This window comes from Balaenoptera borealis (genome assembly GCF_965194805.1).
Source record: "Balaenoptera borealis genome assembly, chromosome: 1".
NCBI lineage: Eukaryota > Metazoa > Chordata > Mammalia > Artiodactyla > Balaenopteridae > Balaenoptera > Balaenoptera borealis.
In genome coordinates this window covers 132,232,937-132,251,786 of record NC_138860.1, presented here as the reverse complement: position 1 = coordinate 132,251,786, position 18,850 = coordinate 132,232,937, and the positions used below count along the sequence as shown (strand labels likewise).

Here is an 18,850-nt window from a genome sequence, read left to right as displayed (position 1 = left end):
CTATAGCTCTTGCTGTGCCAATGTTCTTGGTTTTATGTAGTAGTCAGAGAGGACCGTGGCCACTCTTGGCAAAGTGCACAGCACCTGGGCCCTATGGCTACTCGTAAATATCACTTTATGCTGGTGATATGGAATATTAAGTACTGCAGTCAGACAAGGACAGAACTGAAAAATTATGAAGCACATTAAATCAAACTGGTATAGTTAGTTTTCTTTGAATGGTAACATAACATTTTAATAGTAAGTATAACAAATAACTCTTGTTCTTTCAGAAGGTGATGGACCAGAAGTCTAACCCCTTCACTTATCTTGAAGGGACAAAATAAGAGATAATTTTGCTTCTGAAATATATAGGTCTTCCCATTTGATTAACTCCATATTTTAAGCCTTAAGTACGTTCCGAAAACTTTCTGTGAATTCAAAAGGTCCAGGGATTCATACATACCCTCCTTTTAACCTTGATAAGGCCACGCCAATTTTTCAACTACATGCAAATGCGAAAAGTAAGTCATATCATATTTTGGCAGCAGCCAACGTGGATAACAAACCACACTTCAGAAAGCACAGATTCAGTTAGGTTGCCTTTAAGAGAGACCTCACTGCTGTGTACTGCGGAGTTAAAAGAGGAACATATCATACTGTCAAAGACAAGTGGGCTGTGTGAACTGCAAGCTCAAAAGCCTCGCAGTAATCCCAACCACATGCCAAGTCTCAGAAAGTGGGGCAGTGTCTCCTTTGGAGATGGGAAAAACACTCCAAGGTCTGCAAAGCTGACAACTCTCCACGAGAGATGGATGAGCCGTGGAATGTTTTCTGCCTTCAAATAACTGTTCAAATGCTCTGCAAGGTGTCTTCATCAGCTAAATAAATACCTTTGAGGGCAATTTATATTCGTCCAGAGCAGACTTAGAGTAACTATTTCCAGGACTCTTTAGGAGGTCAGGCACTTCAAGGGTAGATTTATGTTACTTTGAAAACTACACATAGCTGTTCTGTTAAAATGCTCTTTTTATAAAAGAGAGTATGGTATGCCGAACCTAAAAAACTGCATTTTCTCCTTTGTGTTGTTATTCTGACATCTCATGCTTGGTCACTCAAACCCCAATTCACTAATATACTCAAAGCCTGACTCACTTCACTTCATTTCATTGTTTGCTCAGAACAGATTGTATAACAGGCAAAGACTGAAGGTCAAGTTTATCGATTAAAACCCACAGCAATGAAGTATCTATTAAAGCCAGGATAACTGACTACCATGTGGCTCAATCTACGTGGAATTTTTCTAAATGGAATGATTTTCTAAGTGGAGTGATTTTCAACAACACTATAAGATTGTAACAAAACAAAAATATAATTAGATATATTAAAATTTAGAAATCAAAGTGGTCACACTTACAAGGTAAACATCTCCACCTCCCTACCCTTCTTCCATTTCCATGGTATCGACACTAGTTCTCAGAGGCTCATTCAGGTGTGGACCATCATAATAGTTTTCCAACTGGATTTTCTTTCTCAGGTCCTTACACCAGAATTTTGTTCCATCCAAATAAAAAATTTTAAATCTGTTATTCTGCTTCTATTTCCCCCATTTTACTGAGCCTTTTTGGCTCAGCCTATATACTAAGCCAAAAAGATGAAATTCAATCACTGATGCACCTAATGTGGTATATTATCCCACACATTTCAAGAGGGAATCCTCATAGTAATGCTAGACACTGTTCAACATGATGATTGCATAAATTCATCAGCTAAACAATAGTGCCTTTTGTGGTTAAGTTGTTGACAGATGTTACCAAGTTCTCCATTGGCTGACCTTTTCTGTCTTCTTAACGCAAAAAAAATCTTAACCTATTTTAGTGTCAGGAACTTTGAGAACAGGATAAAAATGATAGTCACTCTTCCCAGGGTAAAAATCAAAAAATACCAAATTTCACATATACTATTAGGGGTCCTAAGGTTAAAGAATCCCTCAATTTACAATTGTATCACCTTGTTTTGGCCAGTATAATAGCTACTCTCTAGGGTAAAAATGTTCCTCAATAAACAAACAAACGACAACAAAAAGTCATACCATGTCGGCCAAGGAAGCCTGTGGCAGAGTTTGAAGAAACCTGTTATTTAAAAATCTCAAACCTATTTTGTCAATCTTGTCAATCTTTCATCATTTCTTTATATATGTAAGACTGTGTTTCCAACATTGCCAACTGCCGAGATGGTGGAGCTGGATGGATAACTCTAAAGTTCCCTATGATGACACTCACAAGTGCTGTTTCCTGTGGCAGCTTCTTAATCTGAGGAAGTTCCCAGCCTCCCAGCCGTGGCTCCCCAGGGCTCCCTGCTGAAACTCGTGACAGCTGCTCCTCTCGGCAATGAATAGCTCCAGTCAGCAGTTAAGCCCAGCAATTACAGCCTCCTACAGCTGCTCCCCAAGAGTCCCATTGCTTCTCACATGCTCAAACAACCTCCAGCAGCATCTTGATCTCTCACGAGCTGCACACTTGAGCATTTCTTTGTCAGCAGCACTTCTAAAGGATGTGTTATGGCAATGCTCTAATGGAGCCATTCTCCTAATCTGAAGAGCTGGTCTTGTTTTCAAACTGCGCATTCCCCCAACCCTCACTTCATTTTATGGAACAAGGCAACGTGGTATCCTACTTCTAACTGCTTCTTCAGCACTTGTTGGGTCTTGAAGTAGCATCTCATTTAGCTCCGAATGATTTATTATGCATACTAAGAGTAACTTCCAAGTAGTTTCCTATAGCTAACCATTATTTCCTGCCTTGTAATCAAACCTCAAGCCCCTCTCCCCACCAACCGTTTCACTACAAAAGTTAGCTATGCCCCTCCACAAAAAGAGGACTACTTCTTTCATATGTACCCTGCATATACATCTGTCCCAGCTCCTGTCTAACTTCAGGGCACTCATTTACCTCATACCTCAGTGGGGCGATACCTCAGTATCGTCCCACTGGTTTGTAAGTTCCTTGAAGGGAAAAGCTAATTCTTATTTGTAGAACTTTGTTTTGTTTTCCTAACTCCTAGAACAATGCTCGGCCAAAGGCAAAAATTTAAAGAATATGCCTTGGTTGCATTAGACTTAGTGTCCAAAGTCAGGTAACTGGTTTACTGGGAAAGAGCCCCAAATTGCTTTTCATTAGTTTTCCCACAAGGCATAGATGCAGCTGTAAAGATCAAGGCCCGGAATACTGCTGGACAGCTCATAGCTCCCAGGGTAAATATACAACCACAGCTCTACAGCCTCTCTTTAAGTTATTTTTCTTAAAGTTGCAGTCTGTGTGGATAATAAAAGACTGCCGTTACCACTCATGCCACTGTGTATTTGTAGTTCTAATATTCATTAAAGATGCAACTGAAATGTTAATGATGATTGCACCCAGAGAGCTAATAAAGAGAAGCCCAAGGCTCACATAAATGCCAGCATTTAATAATTACGCATACTTTTAGCTTTTCTCTCTAATTTATCTTACTTTTTGATAATTAGTTTAGTAAATCTGAGATCCCAATATATGTGTAATTAATTTTACAATTTGTTTTTAAATTTGCTTTTTATACTCAGGAATTATATATAGATATATATTTTTCCAGAAGGTAAAGAGGTAATTATCATTATATAAAACGGTTACCTATATAGATGGTAGAGCTTAAAACATACTTCTTAAGAGTACTTACAAGTAGGAAACACTTGACATTACAGGAAAAAATCTGTATCAGTCAGGATCCAGTGAGGAAAACAGGAACCAATCTAAGTATTTCAAATAAAAGGGGTTTAATACAGGGAACTGTTTACACAGGTAATGAAGGGCTAAGACGACAAAGTATATGAAGATGAGGCAATTCAGAGATTTGTAACAAGAAGCCACTAATACTCCTAAAGGCAGGTATCATTACCAGATACCAGAGGTGGGGATTGTTCATCAGGAGCTAGATCTACAGCAGGGGACTGCCTGGTGTGAGCTGTGCCAGTGGGAGGATGGGCTGTCCAAGGGAAGCTGGAGCCAAGGAGGAGAAAGACCTGGGGCAATGAGACAGCAAAATAGTCTGACTGCTCCCTTTGGTCCCAACTCTTGCCAGTGTCTCTCACTGGGTGAATGTTGCTAGAAAACACAGAAGCCTGAACCGTGGGGTTCAGCCAACCCCATGATACAAAACACAGCAAAAGAGTTGCAAAGAATGGCTCTGAGATCAAATAGGCAAAATGACTGCCACCATATCGTTTCTTTCATATTAGGTAGTAGTTTTTTTTTCCTTAACGTAGAATATTTTTCCAATTACTGTAGCTCAAAACCCTGACATTGGTATAAATTTATTACATCTTTTCACATGGATTTTCTCCACAGGAAGGAAGAGTAATTAATTTTACCAGTATTTTACAGATCAACGTCATTGTCTAATTCTTAAATAAAAATCACTTGAAATCAATGAGAACAATCTCAATTACATCCCAATTCAAAGGAAAAAAGAGGAAAGAATCTATCTGTACATTATTAGCTCACTGAAAAAAGAAGGTAAAATCTTTTGAATACCTACTCTGAATCAGACACTTTGAGAAATTTCTTATATATCTTTTTTTTTTTTTAATTTTCACAGTCATCCAGAATGTTGGGTATTATTTTTCACTTCTCAGCGAATGAAATTGAGTCTTAAAGAGATGGTGTCACTTAGAACCAACTTCATATATTTTATAAATATAAGAGCTGGATATCACCTGAGGTCAATCCAACACCTATGCCACACTAGACTACGTAGGAGAATATTGGTTTTAACTAGTTTCAAAGGGAGATATAACCCAAATAATTACTGAATAAGAAAAAAATTCAGAAGAATTTTGTCTGGTTATTGGCTGGCTTGTATTCTTAAAGGGCTTCACTCATTCATTCTATCATTTATTAAATATTTATTTTAGCCCCAATTACATGACCGTCCCTATTGTATTCACTAAGGGTAGGGCTTTCAGAGATAAGATCCGTACTTTCATGGAACTTGTTACAACCTGCCACACAGTGGAGAATTAAAGCTTGTGACTGTCTTTTCTACTAGTCCAGTGGTTCTCAACCTGGGGTGATTTTTACCCCAGCAGATGTTTGTTAATATCTAGAGATACTTTGGAGTGTCACAACCAGAGAATGCTACTAGTGTCTTAGGTGCTGAGGCCAGTGTAGTAAGTCTATTCGGGCTGCCGTCAGAAAATATCATAAACTGGGTGGCTTACCAAAAGCAACTATTCATTTCTCACAGTTCTGTAGGCTGGGAAGTCCAAAACCATGACACCGGCAGATTGGGTGTCTGGTGAGAGCTCACTTCTTAGATGGCTGTCTCTTCACTGTAACCTCACATGGTAGAAAGGGGGAGGGATCTTTTTGGGATCTCTCTTATATGAACATTAATTCCATTCTTGAGGGCTCCATCCTAAGGTGTGACCTAAGCACCTCCCCAAGGCCCCATGTCCTAATATCATAACTTTGGGCATTAGGTTTCAATATATGAATTTTGGGGGGGGTCACAAATATTCAGTATATAGTAGCCGGGGATGCTCTTAAATATTTCACAATATACAGAAAATTTCTTTCCCTCCACCTCATACGCATACACACACACACACACACACTCATATGATCCAAAATGTCAATAGTGCCAAGGTTGGGAAACCCTGTTCTAGATAGGTATGAAAGTATTTTATATTTTTGAGAGAGAGAGACAGAGAGTGTGTGTGTGTATGTGTGTGTGTATTACTTTTCTATTTGCTGCCATAACAAATTACCACAAAGAGTGGCTTAAAACAACACAAATTTATCTTATAATTCTACAGGTTAGATGTCCGAAATAAGTGTCTCTTAGTGAAAATTGAGGTGTTGGCAGAGCTGTGTTTTCTTCTGGAGTCTCTAGGGGATGATCCACTTCCTTACCTTTTCCAGCTTCTAGAGGGTCCCCATATTCCCTTGCTCATGATCCCCTTCCTCTATCTTTAAAGCCAGCAGTGGTGGCTTGAGTACTTCTCATATTCCATCACTGTGATCCACTTCCACAGTCATGTCTCCCTTTGATTCTCTTCTTCTGCCTCACTCTTTCACTTTTAAGCACTTTCATGATTTCTTTGGACCCATCTGGATAATCCAAAATAATGTCCTTATTTTAAGGTCAGCTGATTTGCAATCTTAATGCCCCTTGAGACATGGTCATCTTTGGGGACCATTATTTTGCTTACCACAAGGAAGAATACATGTGCAATTTTTAGCAAAGTTATTTGTACACAGTAGGTATTGAATTAAAGTGGGGTATTGAATTAAAGTGGGACTGCCCAAGCATTTTTTTAAAATTAAACTGAGTTAATCCTAGATGTCTTTTTAAAACAGACTACCTTTTACAAGGTAGGGTCCTAAGCAGATGAAAACAATACACATGTGTTAACTTTGCACTGACAAATAGCTCTGAAATCTCTCCTTCCTCAAGTCTTCAACATACCATTTTAAAACACATCCTCACACCCACTTGCTCAAATCAGTATCTGAAAGAATAAGTGAAATACCTGAGAGGAAATTCTAATTGTGTTATTCTTGGCCCTTTTAAAATGTTAGCCCCTGGGCTTCCCTGGTGGCGCAGTGGTTGAGAATCCGCCTGCCAATGCAGGGGACACGGGTTCGAGCCCTGGTCTGGGAAGATCCCACATGCTGCGGAGCAACTGGGCCCGTGAGCCACAACTACTGAGCCTGTGCGTCTGGAGCCTGTGCTCTGCAACAAGAGAGGCCACAACAGTGAGAGGCCCGCGCACCGCGATGAAGAGTGACCCCCGCTTGCCGCAACTAGAGGAAGCCCTTGCACACAAACGAAGACCAACACAGCCAAAAAAAATAAAAATAAAATTAAAAAAAAAAAAAAAAAAAGTGCAGTTCCATCACATTTAAAAAAAAAAAAAAAAAAAAAAGTTTAAAAAATGTTAGCCCCTTACCTGGGTTTGGCATTAGGAACCCTTGCCTATAATCTTTGTAGTAACTCTGTCCCATATAAAGTATATTTTTATTCTCAGAATAACATTGCTAGGAGAAAATGTATTTTTTTTGTAAAATGCTGGTATCCCATTTATTATTTTTTCACTACAATATGCAATCACTATTCTGCATTTGTGAAAACATGGGGATTAGCAGAGGATAAGGGTGCTATGACCTGGAATAAAAATAAGCAACCTGGGCTTCCCTGGTGGCGCAGTGGTTGAGAATCTGCCTGCCAATTCTGGGGACACGGGTTCGAGCCCTGGTCTGGGAAGATCCCACATGCCGCGGAGCGACTGGGCCCGTGAGCCACAACTGCTGAGCCTGCGCGTCTGGAGCCTGTGCTCCGCAACAAGAGAGGCCGCGATAGTGTGAAGCACGTGCACCGCAATGAAAAGTGGCCCCCGCTCGCCGCAACTAGAGAAAGCCCTCGCACAGAAACGAAGACCCAACACAGCTAAAAATAAATAAATAAATTAAAAAAAAAAAAAAATAAGCAACCTAAGTCATGAATGCCTAACTAATCCTTTTAATTTAAAATTTTTCCTGTTATGTCAGCATTCTTGGTGTTATGCCCTAAAGATAGCACCAATACATTAAGTCATAGCTTAAGCAAAGTGATTGGCATGAAGCCAGGGAGAAAGAAGTACATACACATGTACAACCAATAAGTCTCTATTGAGTCCCTAATATTTGTCAGGCACTGTCTTGGATGTTTGGGAGTCAAAAAGGATTAAGACCCAGTCCTCACCCTCAAGGAGTAAACTGAGGTTCTAATTAGAGTCCATGGATAAATTTAGGGGGTCCATGAGCATTCTGCTCACATAACGAAGTCTGTAAAATGTAGAGGGTATGTATACTTTCTGTAGACCAGGTCTGCAGGTTTCATCAGATTTTCAAATAGGTTAATGAACACAAAATGTTTAAGAACCATTGGTCTAGATTCAAACCTACTAATGTGGGTTAGTAAGCTCTGACAGCTTAGTGCAGGTGCACGATCCACCTTTCCTGTGTCTCTCTACTGCTCTTACTAGATCACTAAAGGAATGCTGAAGGAATGGGAGGGAAGTGGTATGGGGCAGAGAGGAGTCTGGACATAGAGTGACGCTGATTCTGCAAACTGAACTTTGTCACCAGTCTTAATTGTGCCCATTTTCCTCTTGGCACTAAACATAATTAATTCTTATTGTTCTGCTACAAATCATAAGATAAACAATATCATTAGCAGATTCAAATTTTCTCCTCTGCTAAATTTTATCTTTATCCTACATAAAGGTTACAAGGGGTATGTCATTCAGAATTTAGTTAATGAAAATGGTAAAATCCTAATTGTCTTGGTAGTAATTGTACACATAATTTGGAGAAGAAAACAGTAAAATTATTTCATAGATCAAATCCTATTGTAATGACTTCCTAGGAGAAGACAAATTATTTCACCAGACTTTGATTTTCTTTGCAGGGTTTCTCAAAATAAGTGGACCAGCTAAAGCTTGGTAATCTTTTATTTATAGAGAGATTTTCATACTGATGGTGTACATTGCACTGGGATTTGACAGGTATTACATACACAGTTGTTTTCTTTGTTTTTTTTAGGAAAAAATAAAGATACGCTAAGATAGGCAACAAATATAACTGTTCTGAAATACAACACACAAATCCAAAACAGAATTACCAAGAAAATAAAAATATGATCAGTCTGAGCCTTGAGATACTTATCAAACTATGTGTTTCAAGAACCAGAATGAATACACATCAATCACTGAAGGGACTTTTAAAGGGCAGCAAATCTTGCTTAAAGGGTTAACTATTTTAAAATAGTTTCAAATTGCATTTTTAACTCTATGTTACCCAAACCAGAAATACTGATTTACTCAGTCTCAAAATGAGCAATAAATATTGTTCCTCTTCTTATACATCCCATTCTCAGGTATCCTTTTACTTAATACTTGCTAACATGATTCAAAACTTAAACCTTTATGAGAAGGACAAAGGAAAGCAGAATTGCTCCTCAGCAACACTGACCACAAACTATACAACTTTTTGAGATTTCCTTGTCCCTCTTCTGCCAGCCCTCAAAAACTGATCCAAGTCATGTGTAGAACAGATGTACTGAAGTAGAACCTTCCTTGCTGGCACAATTCACTAGTAAAAAAGATGTTTATTTAAATTTTAACACTGTTCCTCTTGTTGTTACCAATTCACAAAGTTCAGCAGTAGTTTTCATGAAATTCCTTCTATAGGAAGAACGGGTGGTTCAGATGGAATTCAACAGTATGCAATATCTATAAATATTTTTTTTTTGCACTTTCCCATCTCTCTCTCATTCACAAAGGACAGCATATTGCAAGTTTATAAGAAAATATCACCAACTTATTAATCCCCTGTGTACAGTAGGCAGTATTTTGGATTTTGCACAGTTTTGATCTACAATACTGTTCTAATACATCTCTTGTATTAAACAATATATATATAACTTCATATACTAAATTTTGGTTAGGAATATATGATCACTACGCTTAACAGAGAAAATCTTTTTCAAAGAAAAATACTATTTAATGAAATCTACCTTCTCTTTCTGCTAATGCTTTTATCTCAATTGCAGAAAAGTAATGGCCAATAATCTTTTCTAAAGACTATAAAAGAAAAAAAAGAATATTTAGAAGAGAAGAAAATGTTCATTCTGTAAGAAGTACTAATATTCAAAAGAGAAGTTCACTAAAAATTAGTTCACTTAACTTTATTTCTTATGAACTCTAATAGTTACACCAATAACCTAATCAATGTCAATACACGCACAAATAAAAGTGAGGTAATGCTTTCCTAGAAGCTGGCCTAATATGCAGTGCCATGTAACTATAGCATTTCTAGTCAGACTGGATTGTCTGAAATGAAAAATGAAATAGTCCACCTGAAAAATACATTAATTTTAAAAGTTTAGGCATTATTTTACTGCCTAAAAAGGCCTAGCTCATATTAAGTTCAGATGAGTGGACCTGAGTTTTTCTGTGAAGGTATGTTTGAGTGAATAATTTAGCTGAAGTCTAGATCACAAATGACACCTGAAGGATTTATTCTTTCCAAATTTCACAAATTAGGCATAATATTTCTAAACTGTTTAGATACCAAACCATTATCTTTCTGGACATCAATACTATTGCCTCATATATATTAACAGATTAAATGTTTCCATTGGATAAACTATCTGGGGAATACAATGACAGTCCTAGTAACTAATGAGGGATATGCTCCAAAAAGCTTATAAATTATTTTCTTCCTAAATTACAAATGTACAAGTCTGTATAGTTCAGACCAACATAAATAGAAAAATGGGGGGGGGGGAGGGGTTAGGTAAGGTTCCACTGTTACTAGTACATCACTGTGGGAAGAATCTGCAAGAACTAATACAACCTTATTTATATCATTTCTCCTACTTAATCGGTCTTTGAACCAGTGATTGGTATATTCAGGTACTGATTAGTCTGCACAGACTCAGTGAATGTTGCCACCCACAGGATCTTTTCCATAATGTGAATTGGGGTAAGCAAAAAATGATTTATGGTAGAATAGGTAGGAATTCCCTGAAGAGGGAAAGACAAAGAGTATGTACACCCCTACCCATGTAACTTTGATCTCAATTATTTGATATCACTTGTTACCTAATTTTAGAGAGTAAAGGATTAATATTTTCTTATAAGCAGATAATATATTTAATCATCACATATAAGGTGATCTTAGATATTTATCTCTGTTATCAAGTTAATGAAATAGAGATATGGATCCTGTACAAAAACTAAGTTCATTTTTGGTGATTTTTTTCCCCTAAAATCAACAACAACAAAAGTGAGCTCATAAATTCAGAGAACAGATTGGTGGCTGGGGGAGAAGAAAGGTAAAATAGGTGAAGGGGATTAAAAAGTATAAAATTCCAGCTTAAAGTAAATAAGTCATGGGGATATAATGTACCGCACGGTGACTGCTGGAAGAGGTCATGGAAAGGACATGACAACAGGTTGACCCTTGGGCTGGACTCAGGCAATCTGAGGTTCCTCTCCCCCTCCCCCCGTCCTGTATGTTCTGCCCACCCTTTCCATTCTAGGAGACGTTTCCAGGATGCAGCCTTGAGAGAGCAATGTGTTGTTAGGACCATCTGAACTGAATACATGACTGAACCCTGTTAAGGCCTCTATATAAACTTTTAAGATTCTGGCGGGTCGGTTTGGAGGTCTACTCATCTTGTGATCACTCAAGACAAGCCTCATATATAAGCTTCCTTGTTTCTTAAAGCTGCCACCTACCAATCTGAAATGGTCTGCCTCTTTCTTAGGTCTTTCCTCGCCCTCTGTGTACGGTGACACAGTCTGGGATTTCACCAGAGGAACTCCCAAGGTTGCAAATCAACAGTGATTACAGTTAATAATACTGGATTGTATATTTGAAAGTTGCTAAGAGAGTAGATCTTAAAGTTCTTCTCACAAGGAAAAAGAAAATTTGTAACTATGTATGGCGACCAATGCTAACTAGGCTTATTGCGGTGATCATTTACAATATATACAAATATGAAATCATTATGTTGCATTCCTGAAACTAATATAATGTTATATGTCAATTATATGGCAATTAAAATAATAATTTTTAACGTAATATGTTTTACAACTATTGATAAGTATACTATAAAGTTACATCCCTTAAAGCTAAAGGTTCTTTGGCTGGGATAATGAAACATAATTATGTTAAGGAACCATTCTTATTTTGGGTGGTTTATTATTTGTTTCCCAACTAAAAATATTAAGAATATATGCTTTGGGTCTTTATCACTTCTTTGTGTTTTAAAGTAGGTCCAAAATTGGGGTTCCTATATATAATCTTAATCTCCCCCACAGGTATAAATAGAGATTGAATAAAACAGAGTGGAGGCAGTCTGAGGGCTTTGTCCTAAACTGCTGTTGCATTCAGACATTGCCTATTTTGACATCTATGGGCTCTGTTAAACTTTTCTTAGTGCTAATATTTTTCTTTGGTTTCCATTCGTAGATTTTTGAAAAGTTTGAAGTATTTACTGTTGCAGAACAATGACTTGAGTTTTCTAATGGATGTGGTATTTTAACATACTTTTTTGACCATTATAGCTTTTCTCCCCTTTGGGTCCTTCGAGGAAGGCGGGCCCATGTCCTGTGATGCTGCGTTATTGCCAGCCCGCTCAACTTGGAGCAGAAGTGAGGTGTCTTTCTCTGCCAGTGTGTTCCTTGTGTGGGCTTTAATATTCATAAAAAGGATGTTAGAATTTGATTAAGATATGCTGGTCTTCAAAGAATATGGCTCTAAACTTGTGGCCACATAGAATAACTGCTCTCCAGATACTCATTGGTAAGTATAATTTTGAACTATCTTTACCTGAATTCCTATTCAAAGACCCACTGAGAGAAATAATATTTGTGAAGGTTTGACTCAGGAAAGATAGGCTCTAAAATTTACTCATAGATTAAGCAATAATCAAAAAGCAATCTCACTGTTATTGAATTAGCATCTTGTTAAATTTATTTTTAGATTAAAACAATTTTTTTATACTTCCCTGCACTTCAGGTTACGTTGAGAGGTGTTATAGAGAACAATCCTATGAATGAGTTCAGTGCATGCCACACAGTTACTGCTGAAATATTCCTTACAGCTCACAATGATATTCTGAGATGACTCACGGTCAAATTATTTCCCTGAGTAACAGGACCAGAGCACTAAGAAATAGAAGTTTTAACCTAACCTTCAGGGCCATGGAATGAATAGCTGATCTTGTTTCTCTTTCTGTGTTGGGTGCTAGAAATCTTAGAAGTAAAAATTTTACCAAGCTCTAAAAATATATAGAAATCATGGCAAAAATTTTTATAATCTATTACATCTGACTGCATCCTATTCTTCTTACCTTATCTTTTGCTTCTGATTTCTCCTAATTGCCTTGGTGTACTAAATACTTTGGTATAAGCCACTTTAAATTCCCAACCAATGTAAAACAGAATGTTAATAATGAATGGTATTTGAATGTGTTGTCTTTCCACTTTACAAAGATTTTCTCTAAACAATGACTAAGCCAGAGGCAAGGATCTAACATGGTCATAGTTAGGGATCTTTGACTTGAAAGAAGATGGAATTTAAAATTAGGATATTTATTAGGGAATAGTCTTGTGATAAATCTATGGAGAAGGAAAAAGAAGAAGGTAGGATTGAACAGAGCAAGAAGCTGAGCTGTAGTGGATGCTGTTCAATAGCTTCAGCTGCTCTCAAGCCAAAATAGCCCATCGGAGTTATCCTACTCGGGCTGGAAGGGAGAGGCTTTTATACTCCCGGCGTTAATCAGTCATCAGACGTTGTTGCTCTAGGCAGAACTAGGCTTTGCCTCTCTACAGCTGAGGCTAACTTTGAAAGGGCTGACCACTATATGCTGTCTGCTGATGGCACTCCCAGCAGCTAGGAAAACAAGCCCATCCTTGAAAAGGGAAGCAATAGCACCCCGTCTATCACAAATATTTTAGGTAAGTAAAATACCCTGAGGAAATTAGAACACACTCAGCAAGTTAAACACCCTTGAGAAATTATTTTGCTCATAGGCTTATGTGCTAGTCATACCTCCTTCTATCCTGCCTAGAGAAAACCTAGAGTATGTCTCCCTGGAAGGGCACGAGTTGAATGATAAACGTTCCATCTATTGTGTGCGTGTGAATGTGTGTGTGTGTGTGTGTGTGTGTGTGTGTGTGTGTGTGTGTGTGTGTGTGTGTGTATCTTAAAACAATATACATTTGTTATTTCAGTTTCTGTCCTGGCACATCTTAACTGCTCATAGTCTCACAAGGCTGCAGTCGAGGTGTTGGCTGGGGCTGTTGTATGTATATTCAGTTATTATGCAATATTTTGGGGTGTCTATTTTGTGCTGTATACAACTTAGACTCTAGACATGGACTTAAAGTAGAAACCATTGTGTTATATATTTGAATGGAAAGCATTTACATTTTATGTTTCGTTTCAAAACAGTATTGTAATAGGGATCTCCCTTCACAACAAGTATTCAAGCTGCATACATTTTTATACTCATGAACAAGAAAGATACTCTTAGTAATGCTACACCACATGATTTGAAACACTGGACAATTAGGTAACTTGGTTTCACAGCGTTATATACAGGTAATGAAAAATTTATTTTCTTACTAAATCTATCAGCCAGTTTCCACCCCCTTGAAGCAAAACTCCAATTCACCACATTCTTCAAATTTTTGAGCACATCCATTGTTCAGCTCAGTTGGTGAAAGAAAAACATGGAGATAAATAAAGCGTACTTGCAGAATAAATACTAGAAGGTGCTACTGTGTAAAAATTAGTTTGCATGGTTCTCAATACAAGTGTTATACAAGTGTTATGAAATTTTTTTTTTTCATTTTTTAACTTAAAAACCTTTTTCCCTTTCAAATCAAAAGCAAACAGTCAGAGTGGATTTTTTTTTTTTCCCAGTCATTTGTCTTTTTGCTTTTGACTAGAACAGACCTTAAAATTTTCTGATCTGAGTCCTCTTCCTTCAAATGAGAAAACTAAAGTTTAGAGAGGCTTGAGAATTACCCATTTCGTGAGGGAAAATTCAGGATTGGAATCCAGGTTTTCCAACTCCTACTCCAGTGTCTTTTCTCCCCCATTATTACATTTATTGATATTAATAGCTCTGAGAAATCAGTAACATAAACAAATTTCCCATGCGCAAAGTCTGTGTGGGCAAGATATCCTTTTGATCACCCCCTTTCTAAAATGACTTTTTAAAAATAGCTCCCTTGAGTACATAGTTTCAACAATTAAAGATGAGCTTTGTTTTTACCAGCCAATGTGTGTTTGACATTAGTGATTAATAAATAGCTTCCTCTCACTTGCTAAATTTCTTTATCTTGTTGAATCAAGGCTTGACAAATTATTAGGCAATGAACATATACTTCAAAACTATCCAGCTACTCCTGAGTATCAGACAACCTAACAAATTTAGAGACTGAAGAAATGTGCACATCAGTTTATTTTTGTTAACTGAGAGGAAATGTAGCTTAAGTAGGGTTTGACTTTTTAAGACATTTATTTAGTTCTTGAATTGACTGACAAGCCTATTAATTTGTTCCCTGAATTTTATTAATGTAATTGGAAAACTGCCCACATGTCAATCAACTTCTATTAAGTAATTATGTTCATAAATACTGTAAAATTATTAGCTTTTAATTTGACCCAACCACACACATCAAAACAGTAACACAAATTACATTTTTCTAGAGGAACAAAATATTATACTGATAAAAAATTCAATAAGTGCATTTGTAAAATGTACTTCCTAAAATGGTGCCCAAAAGTTTATACTGGCCAGCAAAAAAGAGTGCCAAAGTAAGGCATGTAACAGTTTTAAAACTGTGTACAGTATTAAACAACCTATGTAATATAAAGTTATGAAGAAATTCTATGGAAATTAACATTTTCATTAGCAGGGCATATATATATATGCATATATATATGTATTTGGGGTCTGGTTAAAAAATATGGGCCTAACAGGGAATAAGAGAGAATAGAAAAAAGGAAAGAGGGATATTTTTAGTGTTCAGAAGTATATTGTTTAAACATATAAGAAGCAAAATGTCTTTATCTCAAGTGACTCAAATATATTACCATCAAAGTGCACTTTTCCTCATGTAATAAAATTTTTTTGTAGTGTTTGAACTAGAAACTCAAGTCAAAAGGCACTGAACTAAACAGGAGAACAGGATTAGGCTTGGATAACTGAAGAAATGTGTTTGTGTCTTGAATCTCATGTCATTTTTTGAAGCTGGATAAACTGCCCTCTGGAATCTCTGGATAATCTCTGAATGAAGATGGACTTTGATGAAAACTTTATTATTTTCTTATATGCTCTTAAATAAGGAACATCACCAAAGTCTTCAATGATTTGTAATAAGGAAAACCACTGAGGAAATTCACTGCCTTACTCTTCAATTTATACTTTCCTTCTTAAAGTTAATTGTTTAATAAGTTTAATCATTACCACAAAGTTAAAATATTTACTAATAATTGAAGCTTTGTTTGAATACAGTTGTACCTTTATGTGAGGAAATAAAGCTCAATTAATAAAGTTGTAGAATAACAATCTTTTCTGAATGTAAGCCATGTACCTAAATTAATATTTACTGTTGATTTTTGAAGGGTAAACTCAGAAATAATACAACTAACTTGCAAATTCAGCTTTCCTGATAGGAATAAAACATGCATGCGCTGGCACTACATTATCATATAATTTGTTATTAATTTTACTTAGAAATGCTGCAATGTCATTTTGAGTTCCACAGTATACTATTTCTATGCAACGAACACATGGTTTATCTATAAGCATGAGGATATAATGCAAAAGGGCAAAAATACACATTTTCTATTCTACTAGCATTATAATTATATTTTCCTTGAAAAGTATTTGTGTTGAGGATAAAGATGCTCTTACATTTTAGTATGCAAGAAAAGTAAAATAATTGGATGATTCTGTTTATATTTGGAGATTGTAAGTTAGCTAGCATGATTTATGATCTACTGAAAGTAAAAGTATAAAGCATTGTGAACCATATTTTTTCAATTATTCTATCTTTAAATAAAGTAATTCTAGAAGGCTGCTTCTTTTCATTGTGACTTAAATCAAAGTAAATAGAAGCTGAATCGAGACAGAGTGTTGGAAAGCTTGAGGATTACTTTTAAAGAGTTATTATTCATATTTCAAAAAGTTCTAATATTTTAATGTAGCCATCATAGGCTATCAAAAATTTATTTTAATGTACCAATCATGGGTTCACAAAGATTTATTGAAGGGGTGAGTCATAGGAAGATACAAAATGAATCATATACAAAATAATCATAATGTGATGTTAATGGATAATTTTTGATCTCAGTTAAGTGGGGATTTGTATGCCTATAAAAGCCATTATACTTAACGGAATCTAAGAACATAAATCCCTGAAGACAATGACAACATATCTTTCAACATTGTCAGCTACCTCTCGGTCATTTTGATATCTAAATATTGAACATTTCTAAGCATAGCAGACATGGAAATGCATACCTTGCACAGTTAGATGCACCTGCATTGTTCTCGGTGTATGTTGAGTCTGAACAGAACATGTGTATGGGCCATCGTCTGTCACATCTACATTCTGTATCTGGAGGCTGTAGTCCCTTTTATTCAATGTTGAAATTGAGACTCGAGGATCCACTGACCACTTATCACCTCCCGCAAAAATAATACTTGACCGGTTCAGCCAGGCACCCTTTGAAGCTCCATCTTCCAAATAACACCTACAAACAGACAGAACATTATTAATCAAAATGAAAATGAGAGACAATATTATCTTTGTTCTGAGTGTATTTCCATATGCTGAATTACGGCACTGCATCAAATGCAAACATCAGCCATAAACACAGGAGACATGAACACACTGGTACATTTTTCATTCCCAAAGCAAATATGAAACAATACCTTCCTACAGTTTGGTTTAGTTTTATTTTTTAAGTGTGTGTGTGTATGTGTATTTTAATTCAAAGCCAGTCAAAATCCTTTTTTATTCTGTCTGGATGACAAGTAAATATAAATAAGGTTAAATTAGTTCAAATAACAATTTCAACATTAAAACACATTTCTTTCTTTGAAATTATAAGAAGTAGAATAGGTTCATGAGCTAGCCTCGTTTAACCCAATCCAATTCTGAATATACTGTACCAGATACATAAAGCACAGAATGGTACCATATACATGTTTATTTTTAAAATTACCTGCATTTGCAGAGCGGTAGACCTGTACACTGAAACTATGAACTGCATTTCACTGATAATATTGCTGTTGTAATTAAATGTAGCAAGGCTAATATAATACTTCTAGTATCAAATTCTTGCTGTCTTTTCAATAAACCGACCAATAGTTTTTCCAGAAAGCATTCATTTATCCATCAAAAACACGTATGGAGCATCTACTATTCATGGATTCAAAGGGTATTGCCTTTGCTCTCCAAAACTTTTAGTCTACTAAGGAGGACAATCTAATTAAGCCAACCAGTTAATACTATACAGAAAGAAGAATATTTTTATGAAATCAGGCACAAGGTACATGAGAGACAAATGAGGGTTACTTGACTTAGAAAGGTTGTTGTGAGTACAGAAAAAGGCTTTCTAGAATAGAAAAATGCCTGAGATAAAGAGATGAGGAGTGGAAGATGTGGTGTTCTAGACAGAGGTGCTATATGCGCATAACTCCCGGGAAAGGTGAGAGAGACAGCTGGGCATTTTAAGGAAGTACAGAAAAGCATGGGATATAAGGTAGGAGGGATGAGAGACAAAATCGGAAAGGTAAACTAGAGCTAGATGATAATAGCAAGCATGATGACTACTAGTAGATTTTAAGGCCAAATTTGAAGCCATTTATTCAGAGTTGTATTCTATAACAAAATTTAAAAATATAGCTTTGTATCTAATAGGAGCCAGTCATGTCAAGATTTAGAACAGGGGCTTCCCTGGTGGCGCAGTGGTTGAGAATCCGCCTGCCAATGCAGGGGACACGGGTTCGAGCCCTGGTCTGGGAGGATCCCACATGCCGCGGAGCAACTGGGCCCGTGAGCCACAGCTGCTGAGCCTGCGCGTCTGGAGCCTGTGCTCCGCAACAAGAGAGGCCGTGATAGTGAGAGGCCCGCGCACCGCGATGAAGAGTGGCCCCCGCTTGCCACAACTGGAGAAAGCCCTCACACAGAAATGAAGACCCAACACAACCAAAAATAATAAATAAAAATAAATAAATTAAAAAAAAAAAAGAAATAAAG

The 18,850-nt window shown here is 36.8% G+C and overlaps 1 protein-coding gene across 1 annotated transcript in view; it reads right to left on the bottom strand.

Moving 5' to 3' along the window:
• NEGR1 (neuronal growth regulator 1) overlaps positions 1 to 18,850 on the bottom strand; it is a 930,286-nt gene that overhangs the window by 529,314 nt on the left and 382,122 nt on the right. The window contains exon 3 of the mRNA XM_082358652.1: positions 17,107 to 17,339. Coding sequence (XP_082214778.1) covers positions 17,107 to 17,339 — 233 coding nt within the window. The remainder of the gene's footprint in view (positions 1 to 17,106; positions 17,340 to 18,850) is intronic.